This window comes from Berghia stephanieae, chromosome 4 (assembly GCF_034508935.2).
Source record: "Berghia stephanieae isolate SIO BIC M18660-M18661 chromosome 4, UCSD_Bste_1.3, whole genome shotgun sequence".
Classification (NCBI taxonomy): Eukaryota; Metazoa; Mollusca; class Gastropoda; order Nudibranchia; family Aeolidiidae; genus Berghia; species Berghia stephanieae.
Genome location: NC_088363.1, coordinates 46,983,184 through 47,007,183, shown reverse-complemented (window position 1 = coordinate 47,007,183; position 24,000 = coordinate 46,983,184). Strand labels below are relative to the sequence as shown.

At 37.3% G+C, this 24,000-nt stretch overlaps 2 protein-coding genes across 5 annotated transcripts in view; one reads left to right on the top strand and one right to left on the bottom strand.

Annotated features, from left to right (window-relative positions):
* LOC144970700 (carboxypeptidase D-like) overlaps positions 1 to 24,000 on the bottom strand; it is a 50,761-nt gene that overhangs the window by 3,865 nt on the left and 22,896 nt on the right. For all 4 annotated transcript variants that reach the window (XM_078910614.1, XM_078910616.1, XM_078910615.1 and 1 more), the window contains exon 7: positions 15,145 to 15,287. In XM_078910614.1, the coding sequence (XP_078766740.1) occupies positions 15,145 to 15,287 (143 nt within the window). The remainder of the gene's footprint in view (positions 1 to 15,144; positions 15,288 to 24,000) is intronic.
* LOC144970702 (fucolectin-2-like) lies at positions 7,945 to 12,630 on the top strand. The gene is made up of 2 exons (XM_078910618.1): positions 7,945 to 8,209; positions 11,844 to 12,630. Exons 1-2 carry the CDS (start codon positions 8,044 to 8,046, stop codon positions 12,515 to 12,517), a joined length of 840 nt encoding a protein of 279 aa, XP_078766744.1. The 5' UTR covers positions 7,945 to 8,043; the 3' UTR covers positions 12,518 to 12,630.

Below are 24,000 nucleotides of genomic sequence, written 5' to 3'. Positions count from 1 at the left end.
ACAATTAAAAGCACACAAGACAAAGTAAGATAAAGGTGAATGGCTCAAATATTCCAAGAGCAGTCTACAGAGTTTGAGATCACCTAAAAGACTCATCCAGACACTAGCACAGTCTCCAACTAAGAGGAATACACTCAAATGTTTACATAGTATTATATCCAAACCAGAAAATATAACCGATTACATAACAGAGAGATGATTTACAAGGGGAAAAATCATCTCCCAAAACTAATATTAAACATTTGACTGTTTCCCTCACAGTAAAGGAATCCGGCAAGGGCCAGAACAAAACCAGGCAATTCCATTCCAAGACAAAGACAGAAAGCATCTTGCAAAACAGATATCAGGGGATAGAAAACACAGCAAGTGACCTTCTGCCCAACATGGAAGTTAAAAGGACCCATCCAGGTAATAGCGTCTTACGTACCTCCTATGACAAGTCAGTTGTTGGTATGAACACACTGTAAAGCGTTTTAAGCACAATTAATGCATATATATTGCTTATATAAAGATCAAGTTGTATTTATAAACCATGATAAAGATTTTCTAAACGATAGATCAAGTGAGAACTGGAAATAGTATGGACCACGAAACAGTACCGTGGATGATTAAGACTAACCTTAACCTCCAAAGTCACAGTTAATATTTTATAGGTGCGTGATCGGACTCAGGTCGTATGAGACGAAACAAGAAATAGAGAGAACACATGGAGTACATGCGGCTACTAAATTGTGGCCACTTTCCTACACCAATTGTATTGTTGGTTTGGGCAACAACCTAACCCATCAGACAAGTCTGAAATTATTTACAGATGAAAGACGTCTATTCGGGACAACAGGAGATCAAAACGATAAAAATGTTCTCCAGAAAAATTGTATAATGGCCAAACACACAGCAAATTAATTTCCATATTAAAAAGTAGGGATGATACCAATCTCCACCAAAAAAAAATACAATGAGCTTTGATTCCAAAATATGAAGTCGAACTCTGATTAAGGGGCGGTTTGGGTCTTTTCTAAAACAATTTAATAACCTATATTGGGCGCTTTTAATCATTCTGTATTTTCATTATAGGTTAAAAAACATTGTTGGTGAAAAATATAAATTATCTGTGTTAATACCCGTTTTGAGACCTAATTTGGGGGTCTGGCATAAAAAAATAGAACAATCTTGTGGCAAACATTCCACAAAAACTAATGAAGGAATGACCTCCATATTATTCCCTCTTATCAACATTGTACCATAGTGTGTCACCGAAGAGAGATATTACGACTTTAGGTTATGGACTTTTTATTAGAACATTACAAAGTTGAGAATCAAAATATTACGACAAATTTTATCTTAAATTTTTAAAATATAATTTGGATTATAATTCAAAATACACATACCTTATCAAAATATCTCTCTATAGCGACATAATACATTATATCTGTGATAAATGTGGAAATTTTCAAACATTTTCATTGAATAGACTCTGAGAAATGTTTGACACAGTATCCCATACCCTTAGAAAAATGACATATTGAGAAAATAGCAAAATAGCTTTCAGTTTTTCACACTTTTCTTACTACCTTTACCCTTTTCGACTGTGTTTTTCGTACCTTTATAATCTACTTTAAGAATTGGCAGTTCAATAATTTTATTTCTAAGATAAGAAAATATCGTTTTCCACCTAAATCTCAAAATCAATTTTTTGAAGGATTTTCCTAAGCCACCCATTAAGTTGAAAAGCACAGTAGAGTCCACCCCACCATTTTGTCATATTGCATACACTGGTCTACAAATTGTATTCCATCAAATGAAACCATCAATGCCCAGAAAAGAGAAAGGGCATATATCTAACTCGCCAGATCGTCATTAGAGTATGATAATACTGCAGGGGACCAATACAAGATGAGGGTAATCATCATCATCATCATTGCCTTTTTCACCCTGGGTCAGGTTATAGGCCACAGACAAACAGTTTCCATCCTTCTCTATCCTGAGCTAACTTTTTAATCTCATTCCAGGTCTTACCACTTCTCTGTATATCACCTTCTTTAATTCTTCTCCATGTTCCTCGTGGCCTTCCCCTTGATCTTCTGCCCTGAGGGTTCCAGTCCAATACTTTCTGTGTTATAGTTGAGTCGTTCTTTCTAAGAGTGTGTCCAATCCACCTCCATCGTCTTCATCCTATTTCCTCTCCCACTGGTTTCTGCTGTGTTCTTTTCCATACTTCTTCATGAGGGTAATAAATGTCTGAAAATATTCAGAGGGCAGGTGTAAGTTTTGTTTATACCCGTGTCATCTCTAAGGCACAGATTGACTGGAAATGATCCTCCACTACTGCCTCCACAATGCCTTCTTTGTGCACGCTTCTGCTGATAGTCCATCCCGGCTTTGATTTCCTCCATCCAAGACTTGTGTCTTCCTATTGACCTATCTTTCAAGATCGTCTTTTGTTGTTAAAAGACGGCGTATTGATTGTCTAAAACATTTCAGTTTCCTTGTCTTTAGGGTTGCAAGAGATGCAAGTCTTGTTACAAATCACTGCAAGAAAGAACCCGAGTATAAAATGACATCACTTGACGTACAAAGATGGCCGAGACTTTAGTCCTATAGCGAAAACGTGAGAATGATAAAATCAAAGGTAAACAATTTTAAGCCATAAAATTTCCAGACCACATTCAACAATTCAAACAAGAGATGCTCCACCAATTTTCACCACATTGACAAATTCCATCAGCTATTTTCAATAACAAACACATGCAAATTCAACTTTTTCACTCGAGCAAAATGCGAATAGAAAATCTATAACATAATCAACATCGAACACCCCAAACCATTTTTCTACGGGAATTTCTGATACTTAATACCAAAACAAATAGATGACGACTTGAATGACAGATCGACTTGTTGCAGGTCCATTTTGAGACCAACAAGCAATGTTGCGGGATGGGATATTCCTTCTTCTACTCTGTGGTACTACTCCTGGACACAGGCATCCATGTCGGAGCACGGTTAGTATATTTTGTTTCAATAAAGTACAGTGTAAAGTTTTACATATTACCGACTTTCTAATCAAAGACTATTTATTCTCTTTCAAGAGTTGTTTCTTCAATACTTTCTAAATATATCAAGCACTTTATGATTTCCGTTTAAAAGTCTGATTACTTCACCAACAAAATTGTATTAATCAAGACTGTTGGAGCTTCTTTATAAGTGCATGCATATTATACCAAATTGAGAAAGAAAGAAAGTAAGGAAGAGAGAGAGAGAGAGAGAGAGAGAGAGAGAGAGAGAGAGAGAGAGAGAGAGAGAGAGAGGGAGAGATTGAGAAAGGTCCAACCTATATATTAGGTTATATTAAATGAGCCTGTGAAAAATATATGCATAACAGACGAAGTCGAATAATAAAAGCTTGAACCCCCACCCTCACATCCACCACACCCCCGTCTTAAAAAATGTTTTTGGAAGCACTTCATATTTGGTATTTTTACAAAAACAATTTAGTCTAAAACTTGACAGCAATCACATTTTGTCAGAAAATCAATAAATCTGGATCACAGAAATGCTGCTGTAACAAAGATCAAAGGTCTATGACAACAGAAGTAACATGTCGGTTTCGAGAGCGATGATTTCCTATTCAATCGGAAACCTTTCAATTTTGATCTAAATGGATTTTTTTAAAGCTATTAAAATTTTCTTTTAATTGCGTGTGTTTGTTTGTGTCTTTGTTTATCTATTTCAATTCGCCTACTTTTTGTTGGCTTTTGACAGTTTTTAAAAACACTTGCACTCCATATAAGAACACACACACACACGCGCGCGCGCGAATGCACTCGCATCGCGCCCGCCCGCATTTACATAACAAATTAATAGTGCTCTACTCCAAAATATTCAAAAGAGCTGATATAATCAAAAAACTATCAGTTAAAATTGAGCATTTCTACAGGTTTGATTCACGTTATGATGGTGGCGGGAGACAGTGTATATAAATAACCTTGATGTTTAAATATGATCGAGCGTAATTCTAATCGATCAATATTTGAAGTAAAATTTTTAAAACTTGAGGGTTTATATAGAGCTTTATCCATTCAGCGTGCTCAAAGCACTTTACAAGAAATCCCTAGCCACTAGCAACGTTTAACATGGAGAACGAGACATGACGCGTGTTCGCCTGTTAGGCGATATTGCTATATTTTTTCAGATGGAGGCCAGGTACTCATTGAACACCCGAGTATTGTGAGAGAATGTGAGTTAAGAGCCTTTTTCAAGGACTCAACAATGGGCCGCTTTTTGACAAAATGAAAATGATGTTTTTATCAGGGTGCGGTAATTGGATTCAATAGTCTTATGTCACGTCGCCTAGCAACGGCGGCCATCGTGGTTCTAAACAAAGGAAATCGGTACATTTTATATAGAACTTTTATTGAACCTTTCAAATGTCTTGTGATCAGAATGTGTAAAAGTCAAAACATGATCAGATTTATAATGTTTTTTTCCCCTCCGGATAAGCTTTTATGCCCGTCGGAGAAATATTTCATAAGGGCATCCGCCATTGTTCCGATAGTTTACATCCAGTTACTAAGTTACCATGCGTCATTGCGAGGGAAGTGAGGTTACGACTGTTGAAGCGTTTTGTTTGGCCACAACCATGCGAGGAATCGCCGCTACCTCATTGGTTTTGGGTTCGAAACTATATATGTGGAACAGCTTACTTCTGTTAAGACAGACAGAAAGTAAAAAGTGAAATTATATAACAGGTGAATCAGAAAATAAAGTGCAAGGAGATAAAAGAAATCATTACCATCATCCGCATTGTCATCATCATCATGATCATCATCATCATCATCATGATCATCATGATCATGATCATCATCATCATGATCATCATCATGATCATCATCATCATGATCATCATCATCATCATCTATCATCATATCATCACCCATCATCATCATCATATCATCATCATCATCATCATCATCATCATCATCATCATCATCATCATCATCATCATCATCATCATCATCGTCATCATCATCATCACCACCACCACCACCATCATCATCATCATCATCATCATCATCATCATCATCATCATCATCATCATCATCATCAGCAGCAGCAGCAGCCGCAGCAGCAGCATTATCATCATCACCATTAAAAAAGCCAAACAAAAGAGAATGAGAAAAAAAAAGCATTAAAAGAGGCGACTGATATAAAATATTGCGTGTGGATAAAACCAAGAAAGATCATACAGAAGTATGACAGCTAACTTCGTTACTAATTCAAGACATTAGAACCAACTCACATCACTTGGTAATGCATAAAACAAGCAACTGGCGATATTAACCTGTTTTATTTTACGAGGGAATCTCATCGCCTGACATAATTCACAAGGTATAAAAGACACGATGGGACTTTCATCCAAAGCCGAATTTTTTGGAAAGATGGGAGAGCACGGCTGTTTCAGATCAGGTCTGAGACCGCTGACAATGTTCGGGGATAGGATATTCCTTTTTCTTCACCTGTACCTATCCTTGACACATGCCTCGGGTAGCGGCTGGTGGTACATATACGTTACTTCAGGAAAACCCGCTAAACAGATCTAAAATCGCTTACCGGCACTATGTTATTTTAAAAGTATAACGAGAATGACCATACGCTGGATTCGTGATGCGTAATAATACATATGATCTGCTAAACTTCTTTATTATGTACTTTTAACACGTTATTTTAAAAAAATCCTATATTTTTTATGATCATATGAAATAGTAATAATAAGACAGCTTGAAAGTAAAGATTTTGGGCCTCCATTTATGCCCCTCACCCTCATAATAAACGGCTGTGCTTTTATAACAAATGTTCAAAATGATTATCTTATTCATATTTGATTTGATTGATTGAATAACTAATCAATACCAACTTATTGCTGACACGCTTTGAGTATATATGCAGAGGGGTTTACTGAACTTCTAAGAAGCTGGTAACGGAATTCTTCTTATTGAGTTAATGCAGTATTTAATGTTTTAGGATAATAATTACGCCCTTCCGCAGGCATCGTTAGATGCTGTCACTAAGGCACTACATGGGGAAATATAGATAATCCATGAAACAAACGTCTGGTGTCAACAGGAATCATCCTTATTGTCCACAGCGAGAAAATTGGGGGTTAATTTTCTTACCCATGAAAAATAACCGAAAGTGTCTGAAGCGGGAGTCGAATCCAGGACCTTCAGGGTTACAATGCAATGGCTAAACCAGTCGGCACATTCCCCGATTTTAATCGAATAAAATGCAATGATTTTGAACACCTTGATACATATTGATAAATTTTAATAACTACTTGTAACTCTGAGCATGGATACAAATTGGTGACCAATTGATCAGTACTTGTAATTACAGTATTGGGTGAATGATGTTGACGTCGCTCGACTCCTTGTTATTGCTTTTTAAGACCGCCAGTCGGGTGATTGATTTACATTAAACTCTCTCTCTCCTTCTCTCTCTCTCTCTCTCTCTCTTCCTCCCCCCCCCTCTCTCTCTCTCCCTCTCTCTCTCCCTCCCCCCTCTCTCTCTCTCTCCCTCTCCCCCCATCTCTCTCCCTCCCTCTCTCTCTCCCTCTCCCTCTCTACCTCCCTCTCTCTCTCTCCTCTCTCTCTCCCTCTTCCTTTCTCTCTCTTCCTCTCTCTCTCTCTCTTCCTCTCTCCCCCCATCTCCCTCTCTCTCTCTCTCTCTCTCTCTCTCTCTCGAGCAGACCATAAACGTTAAACGTTGCACATAGTTCTATGTGTGTTACCATAAAACTCCTGATTAGCGACCTAGGACTGTTATGATTTATCTGTCAGAATGAATAGGTGAGTATTTACCTAAACACATAGCATCGATAGAGTCAATGAGTTTGCTGCATGCTTCAGATCTGAAACTGGAACTACGAGTATCAAGGTCTTCACTACCACCGCCTTCATCATCATCATCATCATCATCATCATCATCATCATCATCATCATCATCATCATCATCATCATCATCATCATCAGCATCATCATCATCATCATCATCATCACACCACCACCACCATCTCACCATCACCACCACCACCACCACCATCACCACCATTGAGGAGTTAAGAAAAAAGAAGAAATAATTAAAACTAGTGGATGTTTTCAAAAATAATAACCAACATAGATATCGTTTGCTTTGTATTTCTAATAAATAATGACGGGTCATTGTCAAAAAATATACATTTGTCTGTGTGATCAAGAGATCAAAGAAGAATAAGGTACTTGTCTTCGTTACAAATTCATGATATATGAATAAACCCACGTCAATCAACTAAACATTAAAAACTCCCAGCAACTCGTGCCCCTGCCACGTTTGTGAGAAGATTATTATTCCTTATAGACTTAGATTGTATAAAAAGGACGACAAGCCTTCCAGATTCGGAACATTGGAGAACGGGATGTTTTAGGTCACGTTTTGAGACAACGGCAATGCAACACGCTAAATCGCTCTTCTAATAATATAATAAAATAAGACGCGTCAGACAGTGAAATCAGATTCTTTTAAATAGGTTTTCAAACCACAGAATACATAGCAACCAATGTATGTAAATGAGTGTGTTTAAGACCAATAATATTCAATTACAGTCATTGTTTTAAAAAAAAAAATAAAATTGAATTAACATATTACATACAAGCACGGATCTTTTTCGGCTCTTTCGGTTTAGACAAAATTACAAACGGTTTATGGTCGAAAAGAATCACACATTCGACTAGAATTTGAAATCGAGCGATACCGATATCAATGTGGAATTGACCAAACCGATATTTTCTTAATATTACCATATTGATATTTTCTTAATATTACCATATTTATTCGTTACCAAAACACTTATCTGTGATCAAGATCCAATAGTAAACAGGAATTCAGCTTGTACTTTACTAAATCTAGGATAGCTTGTGGCCACGTGGTCTTACTAAAAGTAGAACATTTGTAAAAGATTTGGAAGATTAGAGAGAACGCGGTTGTTTTAGGTCAAGTTTGAAATCGGGAACAATGTCTTGGAACAGGATATTCCTTGTTCTTCTTTGGTGCTTCTCTGGGACACAAGTGTCGGTCCAAGTGTACGTGAACAGGTTAGCCAAATCTTTGTGGGGTGAAGGCTGGTATTACAAAAACATTGCCCTAAATAAACCTGCCAAGCAAATTGATACAGTTAGCGGTAAGTAAAACTTAATACGCTGATAACGATTCTAATATTATGTGTCATAATTTGGTTTGGAGAGAAAGATAAAGGGAGTAAATGTGACTCTTATACAACGGAACAACGCTCAACGTTTTGATAAAACATTTCAAGTATAATTATGATCTTCTACAATATTGTTTCAAACGTTAGCTCTCATCAGGAAGTGGAAGTGAAAGTAGATTGTTGTGTTTTTCACATACAAACATACAAAACATTATTTCCTCCAACAACAAAAGAAAATATCACAGCCAGCTCAGCCCAACAACAACCTAGAGAAAAAATGTAACTGCAGGACCCAGGCAACATGCACACTAAACGGAAATTGCCTGGCTCAAAACGTTATTTATCAAGCCACAGTTATACGCCCAGACACACCAAAACAAGAAACATACATTGGCCTCACTGAGTGTTCATTCAAAACCAAATACAACCTGCATAAATCTTCTTTCAGAAATATACACAAACGACATTCTAGTACACTAAATGAACACATTTGGAACCTCAAAGAAAAAAAACATACAACACAGCATCACATGGAAAATCACCTCCAGAGCACAGTCGTACTCCCCTTCTTCTTAGATTTGCAACCAGAAGAAAAATTCTTCATCATCACAAAACCGAACATGATAACACTCAACAGAAGAAACGAACTAACATCCCATGCAGACATAGAAACAAACACCATTTATGTAATTACGAACCTCCATAAACACGAATCTAGAAAAATACGAAAAACACAACAATCTACTTTCACTTCCACTTCGTGATGAGAGCTAACGCTTGAAACAATATTGTAGAAGATCAGAATTATACTTCAAATGTTATACACACACACACACACACACACACACACACACACACATATATATATATATATATATATATATATATATACATTATACATATATATATATATATATATATATATATATATATATATATATATATATATATATATATATATATACATATATAATATATATTTCGTGTTTACTTGAAAAAGGCCAATGGCCGAAAAGTTTTATTGGTGTTCCCTTGTATAAGAGCCACATTTACTCCCTCAATCTTTCTCTCCACTTTATTGACTCATTAAGGCACATCTAGTTTATAATTTGGTTTACGTTACACATACTGCATTTTTAAGAATGAAAAGAATAAACATAAAATTGCGACCTATCGTTTCAAAGCGGTATTATTTTTTGGTGAATCGGATGATTAAAATTTAAAGATAAGCGTAATTTATAAAATTTCTCTTTAAATAATGCTACCAATGAGGAAGGTGGGTTATGCATTTTCAACATCAAAAAACCTGCAAGGTTTTCTCATTCTGGTCATTAAAAAAAATTGAACTAATTTTCTTAATCATATTTATTTCGACACTAGATTTAGGTATTGCGTCGCACTGTGTTTAAAAACTTGTTTTCTTTGGTTTGTGGTTATGGGGTATTTTTGTGTATGTTTCGTTTTGTTTTGCTCTGCATTTTTTTGTTTGTGTGTGTTTTTGTTACTTTGGTCGCTATTCTTTGGTTTGCGTGTGTGTTTTAATTTCTCCCTTTTGCTTTGTTTCTTTTTGTTTTTGTTTTTGTTGTTGTTCGTGTTTTTGTTTTTGTTTTGTTTGTTTTTTCCCCTTGTCAAACAAAATTTGTTTCAACATATTCACGGTTAAACTTGATCAGTTTTCAAGACAGGCCGCTTCTACGACAATCATAAAAAGGTTTTCTAAAACTTAATTGGTCATCATTAAAAAAAGAGAAACAGAGAAGACTGAATTCCTATTTTTTAAAGGATTAAAGTGATTTGACCAACTTTGAAACGGTAACATTTTGTGCTAAACGAACCTTGGCTTGGATATACATATTATATCAATTAACCAGTTAACTGTTGTGCTCTGAAAAACTATGTATTTAAAATTTCGCCAGAAGAGAACTATCACATTTGAGAGTTTTTGTCATTTAAATCCAATTTTCTGGCCAAAGCGTTTACATGGCATAATACGAGGCGTGTTTCAGAATCAAGTTTCTCCCTTCTATAACTTCGCTTATAAGCAACCTAAAACTACGTAAATTTGAGACAAATTGACATCATTTTAAAGAAATATCGAAGCCAAATTTAAAACATATTGGTTGTCGTGTCATAGAGCTGAGACGTGGTAAGTTTATTGTCCTTTTGCTCCTAGTAAAAACATAATCAAAGGAAAATGGCAGAACAAAACATTGATGCAACCCTCTCACGCGACGATGTTCGGGTTGTCATCACATTTTGAACTCTTTTCGGCAAGTCTGTTGTTGAAATACACGGAAACCTTTGTAAAAGTTTGGAGCATGCTAGCGTAATGCTCATTCAATTCAAACTGTTAGAAGGTGGGTAAGAGAAGTTGAAGATGGAAGATCTGACATGCAGGATGAGTTTCACACTGGGAGACCTCCTGTTGTCACCTGTATCGATAATGAGAGAACGAGAGCTGAAGTGGAAGAAGATTCAAAAAGAACTTGTAGGGAGATTAGTGAACTTATTGGTTTGTCCATTATAACCGTTTCAGAATATTGACCAACGAACTTGACAAGAAAAAAAGGTGTTCGTAAAGTGGGTACCTCATTTGTTGACAATGCACCTGTACACAAGTCAAGAGTTGTGAACGAGATTCTGGAAGGCAATTGTTGGCAATTGTTGGAACACCCGCCCTCTTCATCTGATCTTTCTCCATGCAACTTCCATTTCTCCCCTAAGGTGAAGAAATGCATGCTGCAAGGACAACGATTTGAAGACGATAACCAGATTCAAGAAGCGATGAGGAATGCAGCCATGGCTTTGGACAAACAGTTTCTGGTCACCATCTTTGACCGTTGAGTAACCAAATACAGACGTGTGTGGAGCTTAACGGTTCTTTATGTTTAAGTAATTTAAGAATGTTTCATTTGATAATAAATACACGGTTATTCAAAATATTATGTGATTACAGCGCGACAGGGAAACTTAATTTTGAAACATACCTCGTATCTACTAAACATACTCAAAGCACTTTACAAGGGGTCCTCCGCCAACAGCAATTCTTAACATTTAGAACGAGTCATAATGCCTCTAAGACAACAGCACATTTTTCTTTTTGACAAACAACGCTGTTAACGGCCATGTACTCATTTTAGACTGAGTTGGGTGAGAGAATGTGATTTTAGATCGCTAGATGGGTGATCAGTTCTCACTGAATTCTCTCAACCAAGATTATAAACGTTAAAATGTTACACACAGTTATGTCTGTATGATTGATCTGGCATAACTGATGAGTACATTTAACCAAACGCATAGCATCAAAACCACCTAATTCTGCCTCGATTCTTCGAGACAATTACAGTTCCACGGCTCGGAGTTCATCGTTTTGCTATGGGAGACACAAAAGAGAGATCTGACCAATTGATGTCGTAAGCAGACAAATAATTTATGGTGCTATATTTCATAGAAATGTTACCGTTTTTTGTATTAATTTGTCTCAAGGAACATGCATAGTTATTTTATGACGTAGGGCAGCAGTCTTTTTTTGTTTAATTACTGGGTCTTTTTGTGTTTGATGAATGTAAAATTTTCATTCGTTAATCTTTTCTATGCTTTCCTCCAGCTGCTACGAGGGCAAACGACGGCGGATACTCTGGACACTTCCCAAATAATTCGTGTTCGGGAACCAAATCGATCAAAAACACGTGGTGGATGGTTGACTTGATGGGCCAGTATCAAATCTATGCTTTACAAATAAAGAACCGATACGGTGACATCTATGACAATTTGAGAAATTTCTATGTTTACGTGTCGAAAAAAAACCCTCTTCCCCTTCCTGGACAAAGATCTCAATTTAAAGGGAAATTATGTTTGTTCCACAAAGGAACCCTACCACGCTACATTCTTAATTTTCTGACTTGCGAAAACGGCGAGCCGTTAAGAGGTCGTTACGTCTATATATACAAACCTGGAGAGACCGGAAAGTTATATCTCTGTGAGGTGGAAGTTCTAACGAAATATCCTAATCGAAATGTCAGATTCTCCGTGAAAAAACGCAGAAAAAGTATTCACAAGATACTCCGCATGAAACGCATGAACACGCCTACAATTGTTGGATGTATGGTCTGGTGCTCAAAGTTTAATGACACCAGTCTAGAGACAGTGCAACTTAACAGGAAAAGAGGGACATGTTCGTGTTTCGAGGTGAAGAAGTATAAGGACACAGACTTTGTTGAAAATGCCACTTTAAATGGGGATGTCGACATGTTGGAAGCAAAAAGGGCAACCTATGGTTAAAACTTCCAAAAGTTCGAGTAGTTCAGAGAGTTAAACTCTTCTCATACATTGTCGAAAATAAAATGCTTTCTGAAAGATAAATGATGGCTTGCAATGAAGTGAGTTGAGACCAGTAACTTACACGCAAACTGAGACTATAACTATATTTCAAAAGTAAAGATAAGGATGACAAGAATAATAGTGACGAAGACGATAGGACAACCAACACTGACAGAAACAAATTTCACTCCTTCTTCTCCAAATATCAACCTCGCTCTTCTTTCACCCCAGCGCCAGGCCAATCTAATACACTTGATTTAATCATAGACAACATCAAATTTGAGACTGCCAATTTCCATCCTCGACTGATAGAACATTCGAACCTCAGTACGGCAGAGCAACAAACCCTTCGAACCCTGTGCGTCCGTAAAGATGTTGTTATCAAGCCTGCCGACTAAGGGGGTGCCATAGTACTATGGGGTACACAACTATATATTCAGGAGTGCAAGACGCAGCTTACTAACACGCAATACTACGAGTAATAAGTTTTGGAGAAAGATAACACTCTTTTTAACACCACGGTTGTCCAAAAGACTGTTTAATATTTAATTAAAACTCGACGCCTGCCACCCGAAGCGCACAATCTTATCATCCCTACCATCGATCCTGGTTCCCCCACTTTTTACCTGTTACGTAGAATACATAAAATGAAAATCCCAACAGTCATTCCCCCAGGTAGACCCATTGTTTCTGCATGCTCGTGTCAAGAGAAAGAATTTCTGATCTGCTTGACTTTGTTTTCCAACCTTTGGTGCAAAAACTTGCTACTTATGGGACACAAACCATTCTCTCACTATTTTTAGAGATTATACCATTTCGGACTCCCATCCCCGACTTTTGTTCACTATGGACTTCTCATCACTATACACTTCGATACCCCACTATGACGGTCTTAAAGCAATTAAGTATTTCCTCGACCAAAATCTTCCCACAAATGTTGGGGTTGATACAGTACTCAGGTTAACATCTCTTGTCCTGAACCTCAACAGCTTTGAATTCAATGACAAGTTTTACAAACAAGTAAGCGGTGTGGCCATGGAGCACATGAATGGGACCTAGTTATGCTTGTCTATTCGTGGGGTATCTGGAAAAACAAATTATGGATTCGTTCCCCGGTCCCAAACCTGAGGTGTTTTTGAGATAAATCAACGAAATTGTTGGCGTCACTGTACTCTCTGTCTCTCTCTCTCTCTCTCTCTCTCTCTCTCTCTCTCTCTCTCTTTCTCTCATAGATTATAATACTATTGATCAAAGACAAAAAAAGATCACATTAAAGAGTCAGTAAAGGTGGATTGATAAAGAATAGCCTGATTCCGAAGACAAACATTCCACCACAATTAGGAAAGTATCACCCTGGCTCCGAATTATTCCCAAGTAAATTGTAGCGCAATTAAGTGGTAATTTTATCATCCAAAACATCTTATAAGCAGCCTCTTACAATGGCTGAGTAAATAAAATGACGTTTGTTTACAATATACCAAACGTTTTTTTATAGTTAGATTAATGAGGTCTTTATTATCTCTATGCCAAAATTACGTTGATTGAATGATTCCTCTTTATTTCCAATAATTCCTCCACACGGTGGATCTTATCATGCATGAAAATCAATCAACTTGACAATTTGAAGTATTTTTATAAAGCGCAATATCCTCTAAATGTGGCAAAAACATTTTCCAAGGAGTCCCAAACGAACAGCAACACTAAAATAAGAGGATAAGACATGTCGCCAGTGAGGTTCTATTACATTATTTTATTTCGAAAGATACAGCACTGTTATCGCCCAAGTACTCATTTTACACATGAGTGCGGTGAGAGAATGTAAATACTGAGCCTTCTTCAAAGACTCAATTTTGAACGGCTAGAATGGGACTCAAACCTGGGACCAACCAATAAATGTATAACCATAATGTTGATAATAACAAGAAATGAAGTGAGTAGAAAAGTGCCAGAAGACAATAGAGAATAATAATTTGCATCGTTGATGATTTGAACCCACAACACGACTGTTACGGCAACTCCGACTGGCCACGAGAGTGATGAGCTACAATTGACGGGCCTCGACGTTTTTATTCTCTATTGTCTTCTGGCACTTTTCTACTCACATCATTTCTTGTTATTATCAGCATAAGCGCCTGATCCACTCACTTTTCTGACCCATAAAGTTGCTATTGTTCCTGTAGCAATTACACGTTATAAAATGCTGCTCATGAAAGCTCTTATTAAATTATAAGTTTTGAGGTTAAAATTGATCCATACAGCCCGTGTTAAATTTTTGCCAATGAGCATAGAATTACTGGCAAATCTAAAAATTATATACCTATTTTTTTCAGATTGATATACCAGTAATTTGCAAATCTTTGATAAATTAGAAGTAATTCTAACAATTTTTGACTCAAATTGTTATTTAGAATATCTGCTAGGGCATAATAATCGGTCCTTAATTTAACTTTGGCCTTGTGAATCGTCATCTGGCCACCCTGTTGCCAGATTCATTTGCGCACGCTCTCAAACTTTATAACCGGACTGATTTAATCGTTGATGACTAAATACGTTGGCGAAAAATAATATTTAAAGGAATGTTTTCATACCTTTTCCATAAAAGCCAGGAGTGACTCCTTGTTCCTTTTCCAGAAAGTCGGCAGATGACGGCGGCCGGGGTATTTGCAGCAAGAGAGTTCTAGAGTGATCTCGTAACAGTTGGTGTGGAGGTAGTTGTAGTCTTGCATACCCCCTAGAATGGACAAATGACACTCTAAGAGTTGGAGGACAGCTTTTAGCAATAAAGAAGGAATGGAGTACGTCAGTCACTAAATGTATCGCACCGCCCCATAATAATATTATTTCGGGATGGTTTAGGTACTAAAGATTGAATTTAGAGTAGAAAATATATGACTTGGGTTATGTTTTGATGCTTTCTTGAGGAGAATGTAGCCAACAATATAACCCCCCCCCCTCTAAAATTTCACATTTCTGGCCCTGTCAATATTAACATCCTTTTATTTCATCCAGTTTACTCTAACATAGTACAGTATTAAGACGATGGGTCACAAATTGATTATTTTAGGTGACGTAAGAGTTGTAAGATTGCCTAACGAGGTAGTTTGGCGAATTCAATATTATCTGAATGTAAGAATGGTGATGACAAATTAGGGAGCAGGCACTGGTGTAAGTTAAAAATCTAAAATTGTGTGTATATATGTGAGTGTGTGTGTCTATGTGTGTGTGTGTGTGTGTGTTTGTGTGAAACAGTACGAGACAAAGCGGAAATAAAAATACAAGTTGAAGTCATCCCCCAAAATCAGTGTCTCGTAAGCCCAGGAGGCTGATTTTTGGGATGATTGTATTGGTTCTCTTCATTGTGAAGATGTGGGTCCAGGAGAATGCACGCTTGTCTGGACGCCAGGTTGGATCGTTCTTAAATAAAAAAAACGTTGAAGAAAATGAAAAACGGGAAAGCTAGGTTTATAGAGAGGATCTATCAAGATATGCTCACCAACCATGGACCCCTAGCAATTGACTGGATGGCAAATACCTTTACAATTATCGTGAACAAGAGAAAATATACTAAAACTAGGCAAACCAACTACAGAACCATCCGGCTGCAGACCAAAATCACTACTATGCTTCCTGTACGAATTACTAGAAAGAGTATCACTTACAAGAATCGCGCCTTATATAGTCAAATGGATAACAGTACAGCAGGCAGATTTTTAGACCATAAAGAGGAACAATTGAACACGTTTGGCACCTAATACTTTAGAGAATCTGAATTAGAAAATATACTGAAGACTTGGACCTAATTGACCCCTCTGAGGGCCTACGATGCAGTCTGGACCGGAGGATAAATATTGAATTTGGCCAGAATAATCACGTTCAGGAAAACTCTCAAACTTCTCTCAAGCATGATCGGTCCAAGAAAATTCCACGATATTCTGGCTGGGGAGAAAAACAAAAGCCACACTGTTTAACACACACACACACACATACACACACACACACACACACATATATATATATATATATATATATATATATATATATATATATATCAGTGATATGCCTGTCAGTCAATAATCCCTTCAACGCAGACTGAGTATTGGCTCATCAATCAAAATACTGGGAAGAAATCGAAAAGACATTCAGTGAGGTAACATCAAAGCTAAAGAAATATTTTGGCCAATGGTATTTCAATATAATAATAAAATAATAATAATAATAATAATAATAATAATAATAATAATAATAATAATAATAATAATAATAATAATAATAATAATATATAATAATAATAATAATAATAATAATAATAATAATAATAACTTATATAGCGCTATAACTCCGAGACACCAGACTCAAAGCCCTTAAATTACGAAGTACTTTGGTAGAAACATATTCATTTACACGCACAAGCACACACACACACACACACACACACACACACACACTCAACACAACACAAATCAGGCGCCTATCCTGCTTCTCATATCATCTACTAAAATCGGAACAGGTATGTTTTAAGCGAACGTTTGAAAATAGACAAAGATTCTTTTTCACGAATGCTGTGTGGTAAGGCGTTCCAAACAAAGGGTCTGAAATGAGAAAAGGATCTCAATCCAGTAATTTTGCGTATTCGAGGGACAACTAGTTTGGTGGAATCACTGGCCGAACGTAAGAGACGGGTTTTGAATATCTTTCAATTAGTTCCGAAAGGTAGGAAGGGGTAGTATTTTCAAGACAAAGATACGCTAAAACACAAGCTTTGAATATAATCCTTTTCTCAACAGGCAGCCAATACAGGTCATGAAGCAGAGGTCTGGCAGAATCACACACTTCATGAATACTATTCTGGCAGCGCTGTTCTGGAGAATTTGAAGACGTCGCAGATTATATTGCGAAACGCCAAAAAACAGAACATTACAATAATCCAATTTCGATAGCACGAGGTACACATTAATACACATTTTAATAATAATACACATTTATACAGCGCTCATTCTCGTGTAAAACACAAGCTCTGGGCACTTTACAATACAAATTATTAATTTTGAGTGAAAAAAATGCAATGCAAAGAATTCATAGCCAAATCAAGGATTCATAGTGTCAATAAAAGTAAAGACAGTAAAGGTGTGTCTTTAGATTCTTTTTAAAGGCAGGTAAAGACTTGCACTCCCTCAGACCACGTGGTAGTTCATTCCAAATCTTTGGGCCGAAACAAGCAAACGATCTATCACCAAATTTTATTCTTGATCTTTTTTCCGAAATTTTCGTTTGGTCATTACATGATAATGTCGATTTTATTGGATCAACACCAGCAAATATAGACATCATACAAAATACCCTCATGAAATATAACCTCCAAGTCAATGCCAATAAAACCGAATTTACAACAATATCGAGGAACAAAGAGGAATGGAAAAGAACAAAAAAAGTCGGCTCACTAATTGGAGACATCGAGGATGTACAGGGAAGAAAACAGCTATCAAACGCCGCACTCAGTAAACTCACCAATGTATGGATTAGAGGTGACAAAATAAAGAGAAAAACCAAACTGAAACTGTACCATGCTCTTGTAAAACCGGTACTTCTGTATAACTGCGGCACTTGGGCGTTGACAAAATCCGAAGAAGAACATCTGGATGCCTTCCATCGCACACAGCTAAGAAGGGTACTGGACATCAAATACCCAAAAAAGATCTCAAATGAATCACTCTATAAGATCACAAAAGAAAGACCAATCTCCCTTGACATTTACAACAACGATGGCAACTTTTCGGTCACATACTACGCAGGGACAAAAACATACCAGCTAACCAAGCCATGTCGGGATACTTCCAAAAACACGGGAACCTTTTCAGAGGAAGACCGATCACAACACTCCCTGTGATCCTAAACAAAAACCTCACAACACTTGGACAAAGCATTAGTCTCATAACGGCAGGGGACCTTGAAAATCTGAGAACCCTAGCAGAGGACCGGCAATATTGGAGACACCTCACACAGGAAATACTGGAAACAGCCAAGGCGACCCGATCTTTCGGTCGAGACGCGAAAGGCATCTAAGTCAAGTAAGTCAAGTCATTACATGATCTTAAAGTGTAATTTTCAAATTTACACATGACCACGTGATCTGTGAGATATGCCGGTGGTATACCAGTCAAACACTTATAAACAAGATACGCTGCTTTGTAATATGTGCGCTTTTTAATGGGCAACCAGTGGAGAGAGGCCAACAAAGGGGTTGCATGATCAAACTTTCGTTTGCCAAAAACGAATCTTGCTGCATTGTTTTTGTAGTAGTTGTAATTGTTTTATAGAAGCATGAGGCAAGTTGACAAGCAGGGAGTTACAATAATCTAGTCTCGAATAAATGAGAGAGACAACCAATGCTTTACATGTTCCAATTGTAAAATACTGACGGATCGAATTGATTTTCTTCAATCGAAAGTATAAAGTTTTACAGAGAGTAGAAATGTGAGCTGACATTCTCATTTCTGAATCAAAATAGACACCCAAATTTTTCACAGTCTTTGAAACTTTGATCTTTTCATCCCCAATCAACACCTCAAGACCATCATTCCCCTTCAACTGCCCTCTATACCCCACAATCATCGCTTCTGTTTTTGACTCATTCATTTTCAACTTGTTTGCATCCATCCACTCTTACATCCGTCACACATTCTTCCACACGTATCACAATATTTTCGAGATTTTTAGTTTTATCAGTAGCATAAAGTTGCGTATCATCTGCATAGAGATGAAAGCGCAGCCCATGACCAGTGTTGACATTAGATAATGGAGAAGTATTCAAAACAAAAAGAATTGGACCCAAAACAGAGACGATGTATGTTGACGAGAAAATTATCTAAAATCACAACCTGTTGCTTTCTGCCATCTAAATAATATTCAAACCACTGCGAGACAGTCCCAGACAAACCAAAAGTTACATTAAGTCGTTTAATGAGAATGCCGTGATCAATAGTATCAAAAGCCGCCGAAAGGTCTAACAATGTCAGAAGAGAAACAAAACCTTTATCTAAAACATCAAGCAAATCACTCGCAACAAAGCACAGAGCAGTTTCTGTGCTGTGGTAAGAACGATAAGCTGACTGAAATTTTTCCCATAGATTGTTTTCTTGGAGATGTCGTGAAAGGCGTCTGAGTACAACTTTTTCAAGGATTTTAGAAAGAAATGACAGATTTGAGACGGGACGGTAGTTACTAAGGTCATCTAAATCGAGGTTTTGCTTTTTTATGAGAGGCTTTACAATTGAATGTTTATAGATATCCGGGACTTGCCCTGAGATAAGTGACTGATTTATGATATGAGTTATGCAATGTAACAATTCAGGAAGACATAATTTCAAAATATTGATAAAGGATCTAAATCACATAACTTCGAGGGAGATGAACAAATTATTTTAGAAATCTCTTCTTCAGTTGTTTCTTTAAAACAAAAGAGTACATGTGAACCCGAAAAAGGGCTGAAATTTATATCTTCATTTTGCATAAGGTCCAAATTGTTCCGAATTTTCGATATTTTTCCCGAAAAGAAATTTGAAAATGCATCCGGCTGTTTTTCTACCGGGATATTAGTGGGTATACACATGCCCTTTTCTTCCCCTAAAAGTTCCTTTGAAACAGAGAAAAATTGCTTAGTGTCCCTCACTGATGATAGATTCGTGTAATAGCAGTTTCTTTTTGCTATTTTGCAAGTGCTTTTATATTTATTCTTTTTTGCTATATATATATCAGTCGGTCAATCTCAAGGCCCGATTTTCTCCACGATGCCTCCGCATTTCTCTTTTCCCTTTTGGCAATTTTTTTCACCCTCGTTAAACCACGGGAACGGTTTCCTGGAATTGATTACTCTCGTTGTCTTTGGCACATCAATGTCGATGACGTTGCGCAGTACGTCGTCCGTTCCCTGTGCTGCTGGTATATCCATTCTTCCTAGTTCCTCTGACAGATAATTTTTTATGGAACTAATGTCTATTCTTTTATTATCCCTTGACACTCTCTTGACTTTCTTTGCTTTCTCTTTGATGCATTTGAGAGTTGCCAGAATCAGATTGTGGTCTGAAATTTCTTTTTCGATGTTTTTAATTGGTTCAAAAAGTGAGGGTGTATCAGTGATGAACCAGTCCAAGAGGTGTCCCGATCTTTGAGTTGGAGAGGTCACTAACTGAGTCAGGCCATGTTCATTCAGATTTTTTATAATTTTAATGAGACTCTTCTAATCAACATCAAACTGAATATTAAAATCGCTGATAAAAAGTTTTCGCTTATTTGATGTGTCTTTTGATAAAAAATCAGAAAATCCGTCAGAATATCATTCTGTCTCAGTTTGTTATTTTTGATTCGGGGTGGTCCGTAGATACAAGTGATTAAAAATGAAATTTGAGGGTAGGTCAATGTGGTTTGGACACACTCAAAACCTTTGGACGAAATTGGCCTGTTTTGTATTTTAGACGAAAGAGCGTGTTTGTATATATGATGGCGACCCCCCCCCCCCCCTGATCGTCCATTTCTTTGGAACGATTCCATCTTGTAGCCGGGAGGTGTCATTTCTTTCATTATAAGTTCATCACCGAACTGACGCAACCATGATTCAATTATATATAGAATATCGATATCGTGTTGATCTATGATATCGATTACATCGAATGTCTTGTTTCTCGATGATTGTGCGTTAATATGGCCAATACAAATGTCATGATTTCCATGACTTGGTCTTGTGTCGTTTGTCAATATTTTTCTTAACGTCTTTGGTGGTCGAGTTGAACGATGGTGTTTGGTCACATCCTCAGATACGAACCGTCTAATGGAAGCAATCTTTTTTAGTTGGAAAAAGAGAGATCTAACCAATTTACTAACCTGATGCTCCATCGAGAGTCTAGAGTCTATGAATGTGTTGAGCTTTTTCACTTTTTCAACAATTTGAATGGAAGCATCCTCCCAGTTTCAAATCTGTTTCACTTTTCCAATTCCTGTCCCCCACATACATCACTTCCGTCTTATCAAGGCATCGCAAACAAAATTGCAAAAAGAAACTGACTACATAGAAAATTATCGGGCACCACTTGGGGAGTAACACAAGCCATGAGAACGTCAGCATTAGTAATCTGCTTTGTGCCGGAGAATACTGTGCCCCCGTTTGAACAAGAAACTCCAACAGGAAACTATCAACATCAACTCCGAGAGTCCATGCTCTTAATAACTGGATGCCTTAAACAAGACCAACACCTTGTCTCCCAACTATAAGCGCAATCGCACCACCAGAAATAAGGCGAAAAGAAGCAATCTTAAAATTAGTCCATAACCTGAAAGACTTCACACCCTAAATGGCCCTTAAAAAAACCATTACAAATAAAGCTTACAAAACATCACAACTTAAATCCAGAAACGCGTTTTACAAATCAGAACTCGAAAACTTCGATATTCGGAAGCCTAAAGGGAATATTGGGCAAATACCATACCCAAGCGAGGTGGGGTAATCAATAAAAACAGGCGTCAGGAATGGAAATCGAAAACAGTGGGTCGCATCAAACCGACTACTGGAGGCAGCGGCAGGCTGCTGCAAACATGCATCGGTGGGGTCTGAATGAGTCAGCGGACTGCTCCCACTGTCAGGGAACGGCAGAGACAGCAGACCACATAGTTCTGCACTGTTCGGTGACAAGATCGGATGGAGGTTTCGAGGCTGTCCTCAGCTGAAGTGAAGAAATTAACGATTGGCTGGAGACTTCCTGCATGGGGCTACTACTACTACTACTACTACTACTACTACTACTACTACTACTACTACTACTACTACTACTACTACTACTACTACTACTACTACTACTACTATTACTACTATTACTACTAATACTACTACAGCTACTACTACTCATCTCATCTCATGTAGTTCCATATCTGAAGCAGACGTCGGAGGTCATCTTCCGCCAAGCTGATCTATCTCTTGCCAATTCTATTAAAGCAGCGCCACCTTTCTCAGCTTCATCTGTCCAAGTTCTTATCCCTTTCAAATACGTTATTCTTTGTTCTTCCTCTTATTCTTTTTCCATTCATCTTTCCAGTCAAGGCGAGTATTTCCAAACCAGGGTGGCGGATAATGTGTCCTAAAAATTCCATTTGGCGTTTGATGATTTTTGTTATCAGTGATCTTTTTCTGTTTGCCATTTCTAAAATTTCTTCATTTCTTTTCCTTTCCATCCATGACACCCTCATCATTCTTCTGTAAAACCACATTTCCACTGCCTCCAGTCTTTTAACCATGGTCTTGTTTATGGTCCAGCTCTCACAACCATATAGCAGCACAGACAGTACATAGCAATCCAGGACTTTGATTTTTGTTTTCATGCTAATATTCCTGTTTTTCATAATTGTATGCAGCTGGTTGAATGCATTCTTCGCCATACCTATTCTTTTCTTTATTTCACAATCTGATTTTCCATTGGATGTTACATTGAAGCCTAAATATTTGAAACATTCAACTTGTTGTATTGTTTGTCCTCTGCTTGTTATTACACAGGCTGGTGGGTTATTATTTTTAGATACCGTCATACATTCTGTTTTAGAACCGTATCATCTGCATACCTCAGATTTGTTACATTCTTTCCTCCAATACACACCCCCTTCTTATGTTCGATATCTCTTAATATCATTTCACTATAGAGGTTGAATAAATCTGGAGACAAAACACACCCCTGCCTAACTCCTCTTCTAATAGGTGTAAAACTGCTTAGCTCGTTGTCAACACGCATTGCTGCTTCTTGTTCCCAGTACAAATTCCGTAATATTCTTAAATCTTTACCATCAATGTCCAAGGATGATAGAATTTTGAATAGTTTTTCGTGTTGTACTTTATCAAAGGCTTTTGAATAGTCGATGAAACACATATACAGATCTTTATTTACTTCAATACATCTTTCCATCAGCATTGATAATGTGAATATTCCATTTCTGGTACCCTTGTCCTCAACAAAACCAAATTGCATCTCCCCAATTTCAGGTCGTATTTTATTTCTTATTCTTAGTAAAATTATCTTCAAAAGAATTTTTGTGAGGTGGCTCATTAGGCTAATAGTTCTGTGTTGTTCACAATCAACTGCCCCTGGCTTTTTTGGTAGTGCTATAAAAATGGATCGTTTCATATCAGTTGGCATTTTTCCTGTGTCATACACTTGATTTAGAAGGTTTGTGATGAATTCAATCCCCCATTCACCCAGGCCAGTCAAGGCTTCAATTGTTATGGCATCAGGTCCTGCAGCTTTTCCATTTTTCATGCTTTTCATGACGTTCCTAACTTCATCTTTCATTATAGAAGGCCCTTCCAGTTCTTTTATCATAGGCATTTCTCCTCGATTATCAAAAAAAAGTTCTTCAATATATTCTGACCATCTGTTTAGAATGCAGTCTTTGTCCATGATGGTGTTTCCACG